Source organism: Gadus morhua, chromosome 7 (genome assembly GCF_902167405.1).
Source record: "Gadus morhua chromosome 7, gadMor3.0, whole genome shotgun sequence".
Lineage (NCBI taxonomy): Eukaryota > Metazoa > Chordata > Actinopteri > Gadiformes > Gadidae > Gadus > Gadus morhua.
In genome coordinates this window covers 16327702-16346396 of record NC_044054.1, presented here as the reverse complement: position 1 = coordinate 16346396, position 18695 = coordinate 16327702, and the positions used below count along the sequence as shown (strand labels likewise).

Genomic DNA, 18695 nt, shown 5'->3' with positions numbered 1-18695 from the left:
TTTTGCAATCCTTCTGATTGAATATATGTACATTTATGACAAAATCGTGGCTAGGCTTGTGAGACACACACACACACACACACACACACACACACACACACACACAAATGTGGCGCTCGCGCGGTAATAGCTCATTGGCGCCACCTAGTGATCATTATGTGCAAATGCACAGCCTCTTATTAAAATGACTTAGGGGTCATTTGACCCCTCTTCCGGCGCTAGGAGTAAGTAAAAATGGCCCGTCGTTTCTAGTGTTAAACATGAACGGTTGAGTACTCCAGCTCTAACCATATCATACCACCATCAAGGAGTTTAACACTATTAATTTAATTTAAGAAATAGAATAATAATAAAAAAGAAACACATTTTTTAAACTGGGGAGTCGACTCGGGACCCATTGAATTTCTCAGGGACCCACCCAACTCGCTACCAGTGGGTCCCGGGGACTCACTACATTGAAAACCTATCAACATCACTGTCTACCACTAAACTTCATGTGCCTGTGTGATCCCGCAGTGCTGAGATCAGAGGTTTTTTATGTTCTCTCCATTGTAGTTTAGTCAGAGAAGAGACATGGAAACTCATCACATACACAGCCTGGACACACACCTGACCAACAGACTAAATGTAAAGATGACCTGTAAAAGTTATTATACTGCAAGTGTCTTATAATCGTAACAAAATTGAAAATAGTAAAAGACTTTTTAAATAGGGGGACATGCATAGTGAATGTTCATCAAGCATGGTGATAAAATGCAATTCGATCGCACGATTTACAGCCATGATCCTTCTTTAAAGAAAAACAATATTGGCATAAGCTTATGGAGAAGGTATATAACATATTCTCATCAAGGGACCCTCTTGGTGGCTGGGCAACATTAGGCCAATCACACGGACGGAAGGATCCACCTGACCGGGCTGGGAAGAATGAACATGGCACACCACTTACCTTGGGTCTAGCCGGGGAGGCCCGGGGCCTCTTCTTCACCTCGATCCAGGACTCCGAGTCCAGATCTGGCAAGCTGGCGGAGAGACCCTTGGGCATGGTCTTCAGGTTGGAGATGTCTGGCTCCATCTTCAGCTGCTTTCTGGTGCCCCCTGAAGCCCTGGAAGAACCTGGATGACACAAAGAAAGGATGAACCTGTGAATACATTCAACATGAAAAGGAGAGCGAGAGATCGGGAGCAAGAGAAGGGAAGCAAGCGAGCGGGAAAGCAAGATAAAGAGCTATACATGCAAGAGTTTGTGAGTTCCTCAGAGGTATTTAGAGTCCTGGAGGGAGCGGGGGAACAAAGCTTGAGGTGGAACCTAGTGGGTTCACGTCCCCCGTGATGTGATTGGCCTGCCTGAGACGGTGGGACCCCTTACCTTTGGGGGCCTCGGTGGGCTGGCGTGGCACAAACTCGGGGCAGTTGATGAGCTGGGAGAAGTCTGTCTGCGCGGGGTCGCCCATGGCCAGCGGCGGCAGCGGCCATTTGTCTGGGTCCTCCTTGCGGCGGATCTTCAGGTCAATGATCTCCACCTCCTTGCTGTCCTTCAAGGCCTGTGACCAGAGGAGCCATGAGTCGCTGTGCTTCTCTCAAGTTCACGGCCAGTCTTGCAGCAGCAGAGAATTTTGCAGGCTTTCAAATCCTGTTATTTACCGTTCAACTTATCGGGTTATAAACATTACTTCACATTTGAACATGGCAAAAAGGGGTTTTATCAGCTCTAGGATGGCCAGTTCTTGGATCAAATATAATCCTTATTCCCCATTCAAATTAAAACCCAAACCTACGGCTTATATCAAGCAAAAGCAAGTAAACATTAACCCAACAAAAATTGACCTAAGCCATGTTAGCCTGTTAGAAGTTCTATCTAAAGTGTTAAAAGCATCTAGTAGCTATCAGAAGAAAACTTGTGCATCCTCTGCTAAGCCAAGCGCTGCCATCTGTGTTGCTTCAGCTCACATCCTACCGCGAGTGGTCACAGCGCTGAGATCAGAAGTTTTTATATTTTCTCTCCATTGCAGTTTAGTCAGAGAAGAGACATGGAAACTCATCACCTACACAGCATGGACACACACAGAGACCAACAACTCTCACAAAAGAGATGCCCTGCTCACCTCCAGGATGAGGCTGAGGTCGGTGGTGAGAGCCTGCACACGGTGGAAGCTGGCGATCAGTCCGATGGGCAGGAAGCCTTCCTGGTCCATCTTCCTCCGCAGGAAGAAGTCCCGCTCCAGGTTGTCCAGGCTGAAGTAGTACTCGCTGGAACGAGGAGGACCGGCACCAGGGGATGAGGATTATATTGGAACTGTTTTGACGGCAGAGCTTTAACTGGCCGTTGTGTATTGGTTTTGCAAACTTGAAAACAATTACTTCACATCGGAGAACCAGCTTTGACGGCCAGAAAAAGGACAAATGGATGAATACTGTCTAGATAGTCCTCGTCATGATGTATGTGACATTAGAACATTTATACCATGATTTCCGCCACACAGTCATTTCAAAACATTCCTGTCCGGTCACATTGCTGAGTTCAGAGGTTTTTTATGTTCTCTCCATTGTAGTTTAGTCAGAGAAGAGACATGAGTACTCATCACACACACACAGCATGGACGCACACACACACACACACACACACACACACACACACACACACACACACACACACACACATGCACGCGGGCACTTCCGCGGTATCCATTATTTCACACCTTCCTAACATATCATTGTGGTTTACGCTATATGATGTTATTTGTCTAAAAATAAAGACAAAAAAGGTAAATGGGTCAGAACATAAGTCAGGGAGGTGCTAACACCGTCAAATAAACTCAAGGCCTCCAGGGGACCCTGACCCAGACTAAATGCAAAAGATATGCTGGAAAAAATGGGTGACACTCACATCTGCCGCTTGATGTAGTCCTTGAGCAGATCGTGGTCCACGGTGTATAGCTCGTTGCTGCTCATGTTGTCGTAGTAGTAGGTGACCGTGCTGTTGAATTTCTGGCCGTAGGCGCCATCCTTCCCCTCGTAGGCCTTGTAGCCGTAGTGGTGGTCATAGTGACCTGCGGGAGGGATGGACAGGGACGGACCAGGGAATTGAGAAAGGGATCACGGATAAACCCTCTGTGGTATTGGTCTACTTTCAGGATGAAACGCAGAACAAAAGTCAAAGAAATTATTCCAGATAGTGAGACGTAGAAATGGTGCTTGAAGGTGAGTTTTAAATGTAAGCCATTCCCATGTGATCCGTTCACAAGAGCCCAAAATAAATACTGTGTGTTTGAGCTGTGAACTAAAACAGATGAGCTGAAGAGGAAAGCAGAGTGAATGTTGTACCAAGAATAAAGACGCAGGTATGGAGTTCATTTTCTCATTCTCCTGCTCTACTTTCACCCTTTCCCTTTCTTTACACTCTTTGAGGGTGAGAGCGAATTCCTCTCACTTGGAGTCAGTGGCCCATTGGGAAAAACAACACTTAAGGAGTGTTGTAGTTGAATGAGTGAGTGACGTGTTGCTGTTAAATGCTGAGATCAGAAGTGTTTTATGTTCTCTCCATTGGTGTTTAGTCAGAGAAGAGACATGAGTACTCATCACTTCACAGCTTGTTTGTGTCTTGAAATGCCAGTGCTGTCATCAATGCACTGGTTATGTTTTTTCTCGACCTGTCAAGCTAGTCTGAGCTATGGCTATAGGGCGTAATAAAAAAAAGAAGCCAAAAACATAATCTTCTCACCATGACCGTTGTCAGGCCTGGCGGTACATGCCGTTATTTTTAGGCTAGCCGATTAAGTCTGACAAAATACTCAGCGCAAGTTGTTTCCTCTTTTGTATCCAGCCTTATAATATATAAAACAACCAGATAATCTGGTTGTTGTAATCGTCACAGCTCTGATCTTGCCTCCTTGTAATAACTTCACCTGAATCGGTTTTGCATATCACAATCATCACGTGGAGGAAATTCCGCTTCGCACTGAAACCAAGAGCAGTTCTCCAGGAGACCAGCGGAGATCAACAGCGGCCCTCACACCACACCCAGCTCCGTGTTCGTACTCTAGCTATGTGTGTGCGGACACGCTCCTCGCCAGAAACCTTACCTCGCCCTCCTCGGCCACGCCCTCGGCCCCTTCCTCTGCCACGGCCGCGACCTCTGAACCCGCCGCGGAACGGCGTGCCCTCGCTCTTCACGCTCGACACCTCGTCGTGGTCGTCGCGCCACTCCCGCTCGTACTTCTGACTGTGCCAATCTGAGTGAAGTTATAGTGTTACAGCACGTCAGGCCCTCCCACAATGCAGCCGAGCTCCGCTGGCGTGCCTGTGCACGTGTGTTACTGCGCTGAGATCAGAGGTTTTATATGTTCTCTCCATTGCAGTTTAGTCAGAGAAGAGACATGAGTACTCATCACATACACAGCATGGACACACACTTCAGCTGTATACATCTTTTCAAACATTCGTAACATTTCATTGGGGTTTATGTTATATGGATGCATTTTTGTGTTAATAAATGTATTTAAAAGCTGAACTGCTGCTGATAGAAGTCATTTTATGTCATTTCGTCTACTTACAAGTATATGTGCACATATGGAAAGTTTAACCTGTATTAAAAATAGTCCATGTTCCGTCAGTTTAACCAGCATTATATATAGTCTATGTTAAGTCTGTTTAAACTGTATTATAAATAGTCTATGTGCAGTCAGTTTAGCCTCCATTATATATTGTCTATGTTAATTCAGTTCAAGCAGTATTATATATAGCCAGTCTCAAACCCCATGCAGAAAAAAAACACTTTATTTTGGGCTATTTAATTATATATTACTCTTCCAAACATGATCAGAATACATAATATAAAACACAATTTTGATTAAAAAAAATAGTATATTTTTAAGAAATGAATCATGGCTTGGGTGTTTCTTTCTACTTACAAGCCTAACACTGACATTTATGACATTCTAAGAAAAGGGCAAAATGTAACTAAAACTGCCCCACACACTACTGACCTCTGAGGTCGTTCCTGGCGTTGGGGGGCATGCGGGGGTTCTCGTTCTGCCGGCTGTTGTTCCTGGAGGCAGAACGCTCCCGGGGTCCCTCCGACTTCACCTCGATCATCAGCGGGACCCACTTGTGTTTGGGGCCTGGTGACACACAGGCAGGGAGAACGTTGAGTGTGTGTTGTGTCAGAGCTGCGGTTTTCATTCATTTAGAGGAAGTGAACTTTCGGAGCGGAACAGTTTGCAACACAAATGGACTCAAAGGGTCCAAGTACTGTGGTCAATTGGGGCTTGTTCAATGTATTTCTGGTTTCTCCGTGATATAGAAATGACTTGTCTAAAACCTGAGTTGACGTGTTGCAGTTTAATGCTGGGATCAGAAGTTTTTTTATGTTCTCTCCATTGGTGTTTAGTCAGAGAAGAGACATGAGTACTCATCACTTGCACAGCATTGACCCGAAAACGTATGCTAGTTCTACCTTTCTGGGTACAATAGCGTTGTACCATCATGTTTGCATGTGTGGCTTCATGGCAATGAAGCACGCTTGACAGCGCTGATGTAGAATTGCATCAACTACATTAACCCCGCCTTCTGCAGTTCATGTGCTGGCCAGCAGGAGGAGCCAGCACTTCGCTGACCGAGGGGGCTCTGGTGGGGAGTGTGCAGAGAGTGAACAGGCCATGAAGAGAGCAGAAAAATTAAAATGACGTGGCCATGTGCTTATCTGCTGACTATGTAGTTTGAGTGGAGAGAAAAGGGAGAGCTACACAGCGAGAGCTACACAGCGAGAGCTACGGGGAGAGAGAGGGAGCGAGACAGAGCGAAAGATATGCTGAAAGCCCGTAGACTGTAGAATGTCCAAGATTGAAAAAGAGTTTCGCTCTAGCTAAGGTGATCCTGTTCTGGAGGTCAGAAACACCCACTTACTTACTGAGCTGTAATTTGAGCCTTTCCCTGCTGCTTCCACTAACTCCAGCCCCACTCTTACTTAAGCCTCCCACTCGCTACGGCTCGGTCAGAAAAAATGAAAAGGACGAGCAGTGCTGCTTGAGGACGCCTTTAGAAAGCGCCACATTTTACACGTTCACTGCTGTGTCACGCTATCAGGGCCGAGCAGAGAGGAACTCTTCATATGTCACCAAAACCTTGAGCAGAGCAGGGGCTATTTCTCTTTACATTGACTCATTAAGGACGGACATCCTAGTAAATTAGACTAAAGAGGAAGGAAACGCTGCAGGATCTTTAACAGTAGATACTGCGCTGACTTACCCCAGTTGGTTTGTAGTTGCCATTAACAACTTCACAACTTTAGTAGGTTTGTTGGCTGGGTTTCTACTTGGGCGTTGTGACAAAAATAAACTTTGTTCGTGTGTAGGGTTTCTTACGTTTCACCTCATCCATGCATCTGTTTTCCTTACATTTTCCTCGCCCATATGAAAGGTTTGAGTGATGTTTGAGGTCTAGAAAACGCTGGGTCCCACAGCATGTGTTGCACGTGAAAACAGTTTCAGAAGCTACCAGCATGTGCTGCCCCCTTCCATTAGAGGTGAGCTGGAGGTCAAGTACCACATGTCCTTGGTGATAAGATTAACACATGACCAGGAGCAGGATTAAAAAATACTAGTACTAATACCAAGTACTAAGACTAATCATTTAAAGCAACTGTGGAGTAGCAAATTGTTTAATTTGTTGGATAAGTGAGCATGTACTTCCATTTGTGTGTAGCATGCAGGGATAGGGCTTCAGAGACACATCAAAACTAATATAGAAACAACCTCCACACATACCCTTCTTCTTCTGCCCATTCTTCTGGGAGTCCTCCTCTCCGTTCTTCTCCTCCCCGGAGTCGTCCGACTTGGCCTTCAGGTTCTCCTTGCTCTCCTCGTTGCTCTCCTTCTTCTCCTTGGTCTCCTTCTTCACCGCCGTCTTCTTGGGGGGCTGCAGAGAGAGCATGGGGGTCAACAGGAGCAGGCTGGACCGGATCTCAGGAGGGGACCCGGACCGGGACCAGGGTGGCCATGCTTTGCGTGCACAACAATGAAGCAGACGGTGCTCGGTTCGCTGCAGCGGCGGAGCAGAAGGCAGAGTAGCTCAGAGTCAGCATCTCCGGATGTGGCTCCTCGTCAGTGCAGGGGTGGGCGGGTGGCGGGGTCTTGCCAAGCGCTCAGTAGGCACGCACGCCGCTTCAAACCAGACATGTCCTGGATATCAGGTCTCATTAGAATGTTTCAGGAATATCAAGGTGAGACCAACGACAACGTTAGGCCGAAGGCAATGCTAAATGGAAATTAAGCTCTACCTAATCACCTCCTTTGAGTATTTCAACAGGGCATTACTGATCTAGTGATAACTGAGCCCTTTGGCTAAAAGAGTTCATCCTGTGCACACTTCAGACAGTTTTCATCATTATCAATTGGTTTTTGAGTTTAGTCAAAAACAACAGCCTTAAACTGGACCATGTGCTCCAGAAAAGGGACAAGGACACGTACATTCTCCATAGAAGAACTGCTGAAGGCAGTGTAATTCCATCAAATTAAACGGCCCACTACCTAGACTGAGCTTCTTATGACCCAAGACAGGAGAAAGATGTTGGGGAGGGTTGGATTTGGGATGGCTTGAAAATGTAGGAAAAACCTAGAGAGCTAAGGGGTGTTTTAGGAAAGTAGTGATGCCACAATATCAAGATACCTGGAGAACAAGTCATCGCTCAAATAACACTTAATTGAGTGAGTATTGTAATGAAACTAAAAGTTGAAAAAAACTCTGGTTCCCTTAATTTAAAATTTTATCGTGCACACAGCTTGTTTTTAATAATCCTGTAACACAGGATTTCTTTGATCAGCTGACAGAAAGACTACATTAACATGTGGCGCTGACCAGCTTCAGGTATTTTGACACACCTACTGTCCCCCTCAGAATGGAATGCAGGCGGTTGGGCAGCAGTGTATTACTCCATGATTTCATTCATACAAGTTCAGGATCCTTATATGGGAAACGATGAAGTGATGGTTACACATTCAGTTTTACGTTATTTCAAAATATAATCTGGAGAAAAATGTCCCGAGGACAGCTCTCCTATTGGTAAATCCAAGCTGTGGAGGCAACATTAACGGTCAAGTAGGAAGGATTGAGTGTAATGTTAAAGAAAAGCACTGAACATTAACACCACCGCATTCCCAGAGAACTGAACCACTCAAGTCACATCATGCAGAGTTAATGAACACGCAGTAAACACCCCAGGCTCGGGTACACACCGTTGCCCCGTACCCCTGCAGTCCGCAGAACATCAACATCATCATCATCAGCACGGCCCAGCGGAGCTCATTCAGACCCAGACCTCCACCAGCCCGGCCCCCCTCGACCCTGGGCCAAGCAGTCAACTCTGTATGGCGGTAACACAGGAGCCTCTGAACGGAACACTGACTGATGTGAGTGTGCTCTCACCGGGGGAGGACCTCCCTTTTCGATTGTTTATGGCCAGCCGTTGTAACGGTAATAAAGCGTTTCCTGGGTGCTTGGAGAGCAGACCCCCAGGGTCCGGTCTCCAGAAGGACGGACATGTAAGCGTGTGTGTGGAAAGGGTCCCCTCACCCCCCACCCTCCCCCCAGGCAGCCGTCAGGGTGAACTTACGGGGAGTCTCTGAGAGTCTCGGACCTGCTTGACGATGGGTGGGCAGGGCACCGTCCGTGCCACTACCTCCACCTAAGCAGAGGGAGGGAAGGCCAGTTTAGACAGGATGATGGGAAACACACATACACATGCAAACATCCACGCGCACACGTAATAAACCTCATTGGCAAAATGACATGTCTATGTGCAGGATCGGGCTGCGGCCATACATGATTGAGGTGATGTGATGAGGGTGGGGGGGGGGTGATGATGACAGTGAACACCTTTGGCGTAAGTGGGACAGGCTCTTGTCTGCGTTGATAGCTCAGGGTGAGGTGTGACCGTCCTGGGTTACACTGGGACCAACGCCGACCTCACACTTTCAAACCTACAGGACATCTCCCAGGTACACACTGAACCTCAAAAGATGGCCATCTCCAGACTAGACTCTCCATATGAATAAATAACACGTTCATACTCCATATATGAATTATGCATGATCGAGGGGAATAGGGTATAAGCAACAGAGGCGTGTGTGTGTCTGTGCGTCTGTGGCAATTGTCAGTATGCATTTGGTCTCTCCACAATGGTAGGATAACTTGGAGATTACAAGAGGCTTAAGAAATTGCAGCCTCATTGTGAGACCAGCACTTCAGAAGGATCCGGCTGGAGCCAACAGCATTGTGCAGACCGGGTGTGTAGACCTGTGACAGCAGACCCAGTGTGCTCCAGTTGGCTCCTCTCCCGAGGATACAAGACGGTTACATCTGGGATCTGATATGATCTAACCCATGTGCTTAGCGCTCCTTATAGCTCTGTGTATTTCTGCTGTTTGTGGAGACTAATAACATGGCTACAGGAACATGGGGATGGTACCGTCCTTTGGGGATAGCGTTACGGGATTCAGCCTGGAGACAGACAAACAGCTGCTTTGTTGACATTCTTCTGGGCAGGGAAGTCGAGGCATTAGGGAACACACCCAGAGGCAGCCAGACAAAGAGAGGAGGCAACAAAAAGAGAGAGACCGACGTATCTAGTTACAAGGCTGGGATCAGAGGTGTTTCAATTCTCTCCATTGAAGCAGTCAGAGAAGAGACATGATAAACTCATCACATCCACAGGGTGCGCGTGCGTGTGTGTGTGTGCGCGTGGCCCCACTTTGCACAAAGAAAGCGGCCAGGGTGAAAAGAGAAAGAGGAAGGAGCATCACGAGAGGTCGAGCCCCTTTCCAAATTAACCTCCACTACTGTTGAATTTACTGCAGCCAGTGTTGGTTAACCACCATAAGGGACGAGCCCTGGCTTCAGCCCACAGTTTGGGGTCATGTTTAATCACGTGTTGGACGTGCTTTACATGTATTCGTCCATTTCGTTAAACCAAGCACACAATAATGTGAGAATTTGCCTTTTGTTGGTACATAGATCAACAAAGGGATCAATGGGTTTCTTTTGTCCAAACCAGTTTGGAAATCTTTGACAGCCCTTTTTCCTTTTTAATAAAAAAGGTGGTTTGAAGAGTTAGAACTGTGTTCTTATTATAACTCCTACTGATATGTCATTAAACGAAACAAAGGGATGGCTGAAGAGAAAAACAGAAATATACAGTGCAGGTTTAATCTACCTAGAAAGTAGTTTGATTGACTCTCCTGCCCTATACCCTGTGACTAAAACAATAGTGAAAGGCCAGGGTCCCCTGTCCTCAAGCCCACTGTAGGAACATATATCCAAGCCCTGCAACCATAGACAGGCCACCGTTCCAGGGGCTGGTTCACACGCTGAGATTATGCAAGTGATTTACATTCTAAATGTTACATGGGGAGCCTCATTCTCCCAACACTCCTAAGAATAGCAAGAGCCCCATCCCGGGGCGCTTTAATGGGAGGGGAACCCTAAAAGGACATCCCTCCGGGTTTTGGCCTGAGCCTTCAGCCCTGCGCCCAGTTACCTGAGAACCAGACCGCCCTGCCACCCCCCTCCCCCTCCCCCCCAACACACACAGGTTATTCCTGGCTCGGATGCCATGACCTACATTTTGTTACACTGGCATTTCTCACATATGCAGGAACACTCGGCCTGTCATTTGTGAATTGTAACGACCCGTCTAAAATAAGAACAATTCATTCTGCTAATTCATTACTATAAGACAGTGACAACATTTCTTTATAGTGATGTGAATATTTACCATGATAGAGTTCTACATGAAATTGGTAAAACAGTGCAACTACTTCTACACTAGATTTGTATTTATATACACATATGTACAAAAATGCATGTAATTATTCATTCCTTATTACGGCCAGCCCCAGCCGGTGGAGGGGTTTGCATCATTGGGGCGGCTAGTAAGAGGTCTGAAATAGAACCCTGTCCCATGGCCTAGTCCTGCTGCTACTACAGTAAGATAAGCAGACGCAGCGCATGGGCCACTTGACACCATCATCAAGACCCTACTGGACGCCTGGCTCCTGGAAGAGAGAGAGCCTCACTAGAGACTAGTGGTGCAACGGTTCATGGGTTACCCGTGATCCGTATGGATCAACCCTCACGGTTCGGGACGCAAGTGATCTGCGGATCGGCTGATAAAAATAAATAAATATATATACATATATATATTGTTTGTTCACGTGATCAGCGCATGTTTAAAGGACATATCCGGTATTTAGCACATTGAGCCCCCTTTCTGGTTTGTCTAGGATGAAATATAGTGGTTGACTAATGGTCTTGTCTCAGGTATTTGGCTCATTTCGATTCGCCCCTGCCTGCTTCAGAATGGCTGGCTTTGGTCATTCACAAACCTGTCCTTAAAACCCTAAACGTTCGTTTTTTGTGATCCGTTGCACCCCTACTAGAGACACTTGGTTCCATCTCAGTGCTTTAGCTCTATTGTATAGACTCCAGTTAACATAAAAGCCATCCTTTAGTGGCAATACAAATCAAATATTTGCAGAAAATGCTATTAACGCTGCCAGGTCTCCTCATGCTGACAGAGTGTCATGCTGATTCAAAACGTCAGCGCAGGAATCCAGCCTTGAGAAATTCCCAGCAGGTTTGAATGCAGATTACAGCTAATCAGTGTGGGCTGACTGCGCCCTGAACACGACAGGAACACGGTGGCTTTCTGGTGGGTTTTTGAACAGCTGCCTGAAGCAGGCTACCCTGTCACAGAACATACATGTGTGTATGCACGTGTGGGTAGCGCTGTCGAAATTTTCCGTGGCTATTCAGTCTCAAATACTAAAACAACAAAAATCTTGGTACGAGAAAAACATTTTTTCTGATGCAAGACCAATATATAAATTAATAAATAATTTTTTAGTTCAACTGAATGGCCAAAGATTTCCGATAGTCAATACTTGTACAATTTAAATGGTATAGTCAACACGGATATCTGTTGTGCAACTCTAGGCTTTTGAGCAGGAAGGCCCTCTTACATGCGTCTCAACATAGACGCCCGGACCATGCCAAATTAGTGGCAAACCACAACTAAAAAAAACAGAAAACAGAAGCCAGCGGGGCGGACAACGCCTAACCAGTACCATCTAACAGTCCGGTCTGTCTGGGCTTGCAAGACCATCCTGCGTAACAAACAGCCCTAAACCTCTTACATGGCTAGCTTCTCTCAACACAATGCCCTCAACTGCTTGCACAGCAAGCAGTTGTCAGGATAACATGTTGAAATACTATACAAACCAAGCTTTTATTCACTTATTTAGGAATGACAGATAATTGGACGTGCCGTGTTGTCAGCAGCTGATGCTTTAACTGCCAGCCAGTGTTCAAACCGAGAGAAACCCACCTGTGTGTCTTTCGTGGCGATCTCCCCTGGAGTTGGCCAGTTGTTGGCGTCTCCAAAATCTCCAACCTGAGTGTCCAAATCATACATGAGGGAAAAAGGAAAAAAAGGAAATTACTTGTTTTACAAATTGTGTTTATGTCATTGATATTTCAAACCCAATATTAAGTATTTTAGTCATTGTGGCCAAGTACATAAAGTCCAAGATCTTATGAGAAAAATAGAATGTATAATGAATGTTATGTGTAGGTCGTCAAACCTATGTATAGTCTGGCTACCAGTAATGCATGGTGATACATTATAATACATCATAGCAGATTAGCAGATCAATTCACCGTAGGATGAGAGCATCAAAAGGCAGTAAACCAGCCCTAGAGCTGTGTCAAGAGATTGGTACCTTATGTAAGGCAAAATAATCCATAACGGTATGCATGTGTATGTACCGCACACCCTCCAACCCAACTGTGGCCATTACCTTTCCCCCTCGCCGGGGCCGGGGTGGGTTCCCTGCCCGCACCACCTTGGCCGGGCCCGTGGGCTCTGTGGAAACAAACATGTGACTTTAGAGCACAATCAAACACAGAGGGCATTGGGCAGATACTTAAACGCCTGGTCACATCGATTGCAAAGTTCCAGACATATACTGTATTTACCTAAATAAAACCAGAGGATTTAAATTGAACCAGAATTAAAGTAAATCACATTACAGCCATATCTCAAAAGTGCTGATAATGCGGTGAAATATACAGTTCAGACTTCAAATCCCCAATCATTGGACTAACAAAACTAAATCTGCAGCATCACAAAACCTAGCCTGCAGAAAACAATTCACCAAAGTCGATGGTTATCAGCAAGTACGGGTGAATTAGAGCCGCCATGAAATAGCTTAAGAGCAGCAAAAATGCATCGTGACATGACTGATTACACAGGGTCGATGGGGCCAACGCTAGAGTCCCTAGTACTGACTGGCAATGCATTCAAGTGAAGAGCTGTGTCTGAACGTTGACCTTAAAGACGACAACATGGGTCTCTAGGACAAATGCACACACACAAAACATAAAACACACACTCCCTGGCTAGAGACAATTGCGTTGTATGTGTACAGTAGCATTCAACTCAATAGGATATGTTATTGCTGTGTGAAAACTCAACTTAGTCAGTGCTCTCTAACACCGTCAAGAAGCGTTTTGGTATACAATATAATTCTGTGCCTAATATTATTTACTTAGAAAGAAATACGTTTATTTGTAGAATGCCCTCTATTACACAGAACATTAAACAATTCCTTGCTGATGGTGGTAATTATGCAATACATAAAAGCCTGTGTATACTGTGTATAGGTACATAGTAATAATTAGGGCTGGGTATCATGGCCAAGTTCCTGAATCGATTCGATTTCGATTCTGAAGGCTTTAAATCGATTAATCACGATTCGATTCAATCCGAATCGGTTCCATCTGCTCCTAGATTGAGTGATAATTTTCTTAAGTTGTAAGGAAATATTCTTTATAGGCTATCATCATTAATTCATCACTAAAATCATTAATTGTGACTAAAATCTTGTAGTTGTGACTGTTAATTAACATCATTAGCAAGATTTTACATCCTTAGCAAGATTTTACATTCTATTCAACGTGATGGCCTGCCTAATTCATTATATTAATGAAATTATCTCCATGCAACACACATTTTGTAGGCTATATTAATGACAATCCAGGCAACTATAAACAAAACTGCCTCCATCTTCCTAAAAGATATAAATATAACCATTGTAAAGATTATACCATTTAAGATAAAATATTCAAGTATTATAAAACTCCTTAAATTCATATTTTTTCAACATATTTACAAAAAAAACAAAAAAAAAAAAACGATCACATGCCCTGTGAATCGATAGCGTGAAATTTAAACGAAATCGATCCAAAATAGATTAAATCGATCTTTTTACCCAGGCCTAGTAATAATAGTAGTGGTGCAACGGTTCACGGGTTACCCGTGATCTGTACGGATCAACCCTCACGGTTCGGGACGCAAGTGATCCGCGAATCGGCTGATAAAAAAAAAGTTGTGCGTTCACATGATCAGCGCATGTTTAAAGGACTATTCCAGTATTACAACATCATCAAGTATCGTAGCGAAATACAGTTTCTGTTGTGTTTTATTTGGCGTTCCGTAAATCCCATTGAAGCAGAAACCGGAACCGGACGCGTTTATGTTTGGTTGTAGTCTTCTCACTCGGTTCTCCGTATCAACAGTAGGGCTAGAACCGAGTGAAAAGACTACATTGCTGGAATACTCATTTCTCATTGCAAGGGGGTTGCAATGAGCAATGAGTCTTCCAACCGAAATCAATGGATTTCCAAAATGCCAAATAAAACAGACAGAAACTGTATTTCGCTACCATACTTGATGAAAAGAAGATGAGGATGTCTGCATTGCCTTGGGAGAGTGTAGACTCTTAACTCTCCCCAGGCAATGCAGACATCCTGAATTGTAAATCCAGGGTTAGGGATTATTTACTATCCATGTTAAAAGGAATAATGCCTCAGATTGCAATTTTATTATATTGACTATGCTTAAAGGAAGCAGAATTATTACCTAATTGTTCACTTTATTTTGTTTTTACACATTTGAAGATTTTATTTAAAGTCACATTTGTCTTATCTTTATTGTTGTTCCGAAAATGATCCGACCCGTGACTCAAAAACCGTGACACAATCCAAACCATGAGTTTTGTGATCTGTTGCACCCCTAAATAATAGACTAATAATTTGAATATAAACAATAATATGGTTTGAAATTCAAATGGAATTATAGAAAAGATTGACAGCTCCCACACAATGAAAACACATGTGGTCTTCACAGATGATTCAGCACTAACTGGAGCTGAAAGCAGAGCTGCAGGAGCGGCTTCATGTCCGAGATGAAACCCAACACTATTCACGTCATTCGAGGAGTTCGACATCTTCCAGGATTTGGGCCCTTCTCTTCATGATCTGACTGAATTCCATCCCAGTGCATTGAGACTTTTATTTCACAGGAGTCAAATAAAAGGAATTGCATTTTTCATGTTCATATCATTGTGCAGTGGATGGTGATGGACCCATAATGATGATGATATTCACCATTTACTCATAATCTCCCTGCTAGCATCATAATAGACCCAAAGGGTTAGAGGACAGAAACCTTGGCCCATGGGCACCTGTAGCACGGGAAGCACCGGCAAGTTAAAGGGATTTCACCGACACTGTGGCCTCACAAGCTTGTTGACACAAAGCTTGCTGATCGTGGTAATCCCATTATTGAGGGAGCCATTGCACTGGTGGCTGAAGACACTAAACCAGTAGGACACTAATCCACTGTGACGGTACTCTGAATTCATAATATTAGGGTATAGTCAAACTACAACAATGTTGCCTTATAGAAACTACAGCCAGTGATTTAACAGCATGGACCTATCGAAGGGAGGCATTCAAACAAACATTCTAAAGTTGCCATGTTAAATATACACCTTTATGCTTATCGATTGTCACCTGATCAGACAATTTTAAAGCTACAAGACGACAACGAAAAACCTTTTTAGCAGAACCCTGCCTGGTTTCATTCCTTGCCCTAACTCCATACATTACATAAAAGGCCAGTAGAATTAGTTTGCTCATACAAAGACCTTGACTTTATGTTGGAGGAAGACCTGTCTTTAAAGTTTCTTGTTGAGAATTACTCACTAAAAATGATGTTAAAGTTAATTTTCTACATAAATGTTTGCCTATTTTAGTGACAATCTTTAGATTCTGTGAGATTCAAGGAATGAATTGCACAAGACAACTAAAGCTGGAGGTTTTTATTTCAAATATTCAACTCAAGAACTACCTCAATCAATATCAACCTGTTCTTGTATTCAACTGCATTTAGTTCATAAGGGCTAACATTAACTTTTCTGAGTTTACAATAATTTTGAGCACAGTACATCATACTAAACTTTGGTAAAACGGTCGCTGACCGTCTTCTGTGCCAAATATCCCGCTGCTTTGGGTTTTCCTTTGATAGGCGCTTTGAGAGGAGGAGCGGGCGAATCAGCTGTTTTTAGTTGTACCCGCGCTGGCATGAACGCGCGCTTGTCTCTGTGCGTATGCGTGTGTGAATGAGATTGACAGGGAGAAAGTGCTATGAGGAGATGAATGAACGGAACGATATTTATATTTGAAAATCACAAAAAAAAAAAAATGCAGAATCAATTTGTGGGGCTTGGTGTTGATTCTGTGGCGCTGCGCCACACATTGGTCTATGTTCGGGCAACACTGCGATACTAATACAATGTACAACCCAACATTTCTTTTTCAGTTTGGTACCCTTCCCTATTAGTGATTTGAGTGAATGCCTCAGTTAAGATCTTTGTACCAACATCAAACACACACAATTCCAAGTCTAAGTTTGTACATAACCATTTTGCTGCCTTAAACCACAGTCAACATAGTCAAACCATTTAACCAGTATAAACACCTTGATTTAACTCAAATTGAATTTTGATGGCCCATCTGCCCTCTCAAAATACAACAGTTTTAAGGGCTTCTCTACAGACAGTTTTATGAGGCTAGGAAAAGACAGGACACGGTTCAGATGTTATGTAATATTAATGATACATTATAAGCAGCAAATGTCCCATACATTTTTTTGTAGTATACAAGCTGTCTTGCAAAGTTAACGAAAATGTAACGATGGTTTGATCACCCAGAATTGTCCTCTCAGGTACATGAGGTCCAAGTTGTTTGTATTTTGGTCGGAATGCTTCCCATCTCGGAATGGGATGGAATGGGATAAATAGTAAGGATTAACAGAGAAAGAATGCTCAGATTAGTGTGAGACTATCTCCAGGCTCGCATTAAAGCTAGACATGTAGGTCGTTTTCGAATTGGCTACAATTGTCTGGCCATTGGTCGGACCGTGTCAGTGCGATTGGTCGGACCGTGTCAGAGTGCGATTGGTCGGACCGTGTCAGAGTGCGATTGGTCGGACCTTGTGTGGCGCAGCGCCACAGACTCAACTCTGAGCGCCACAAATTGATCGCGCTTTTTCTATTTAAAGCGATTTTGAACTTTTCTCGTCATTCTCGTTCACAAACTCACGGGTGCACTGGTGCACTACCACTTATTGGATAAACCCGCGTATAATACATGCACACGCACTGACAGCGGATTCGCCCGCTCCTCCTCGCAACGCACCTACAAAGGCAAACCCGAAGCAGCGGGATATGTAAGGGATAATGTATAGAACGCCGGTCATTATCGATAACTCCGTGTCTAATCTAAACCCATCCCCCCCCCCCCCCCCCCCCCCCCCCCCTCATTGCCCACCATGGAACTAGCAGACATCACATTAAATGAACCCAAGTTCTGCTCAAGTTTCAGAGTACAATTTGATAAACGCATTGTAATATCCCTTAGCCTGCTGAATAGGGGTTGGCTTCATCTCATGTAACTGGGCCATGTAACAATTGCTTTATGTTGTATAGTATAGTTTACACCTTAACTACACAAAGTGGATTGGATCGTAAACTGTGGTTATTTAAATACGGCTGGGGGCCTTTCGTGAAACAATATGCTCGGAACTACGCTAACAACTATTCTGATACTGTTAAGGGTCTAATTGTTATTGAAAGTAGCTTTTAGCACACCCGGCCCACTCCCTTTCCGGACGCACAACAAGGATTTTGGAATCTCCAAGTTACAGATTTCCCTTCGTAGCCAATTAATAACACAATTTTTTGTTTCAAGTTAGTCAATATAAAATATTTTACCATTTAATGTTCTCTGCTCCCGGAACACATAAATATGCTTAAAGATGAACAAGCCTGAAGTTTGGTTGCAGGGCACAGTGCAGCAATACTGAAGGCTGTTATTCTTGTTCTGATGTTTGACTGCAAGACGATGGTATGAATAATTCAAAATATCAGTTCAACTATTTAACACACACACACACACACACACACACACACACACACACACACACACACACACACACACACACACACACACACACACACACACACACAGTATTAGTTTAACCAATGTTCAGCTCCATCACTTCCAGGTTAGCTGGTGTGGCGTTCCCTTTTTGTCCCTGCGCATATGAATAGTCTCCTCCCCAGAGTGTACACAGGCCAAACTATTCTGCGGTTAATGGGACTTATGTTTAAATCAGTGTTCGTAGTGCGTAAAGTTGGTTTGTATTATATCGAAGGGATGTTTATATGTTTTGGTTCAACCCTATAAATGAGTTAACACTTTAATCATCACCAATGGGAAAATGTTGATGCGGCCAC

At 44.2% G+C, this 18695-nt stretch overlaps 1 protein-coding gene across 2 annotated transcripts in view; it reads right to left on the bottom strand.

Annotated features, from left to right (window-relative positions):
* larp1 (La ribonucleoprotein 1, translational regulator) overlaps positions 1–18695 on the bottom strand; it is a 48520-nt gene that overhangs the window by 10126 nt on the left and 19699 nt on the right. For both annotated transcript variants that reach the window (XM_030360218.1, XM_030360217.1), the window contains exons 2-11: positions 12852–12916; positions 12380–12445; positions 8609–8680; positions 6765–6915; positions 4986–5120; positions 4083–4232; positions 2888–3050; positions 2106–2250; positions 1370–1544; positions 950–1116 (exon numbers count right to left, since the gene is read on the bottom strand). In XM_030360218.1, coding sequence (XP_030216078.1) covers positions 950–1116; positions 1370–1544; positions 2106–2250; positions 2888–3050; positions 4083–4232; positions 4986–5120; positions 6765–6915; positions 8609–8680; positions 12380–12445; positions 12852–12916 — 1289 coding nt within the window. The remainder of the gene's footprint in view (positions 1–949; positions 1117–1369; positions 1545–2105; positions 2251–2887; positions 3051–4082; positions 4233–4985; positions 5121–6764; positions 6916–8608; positions 8681–12379; positions 12446–12851; positions 12917–18695) is intronic.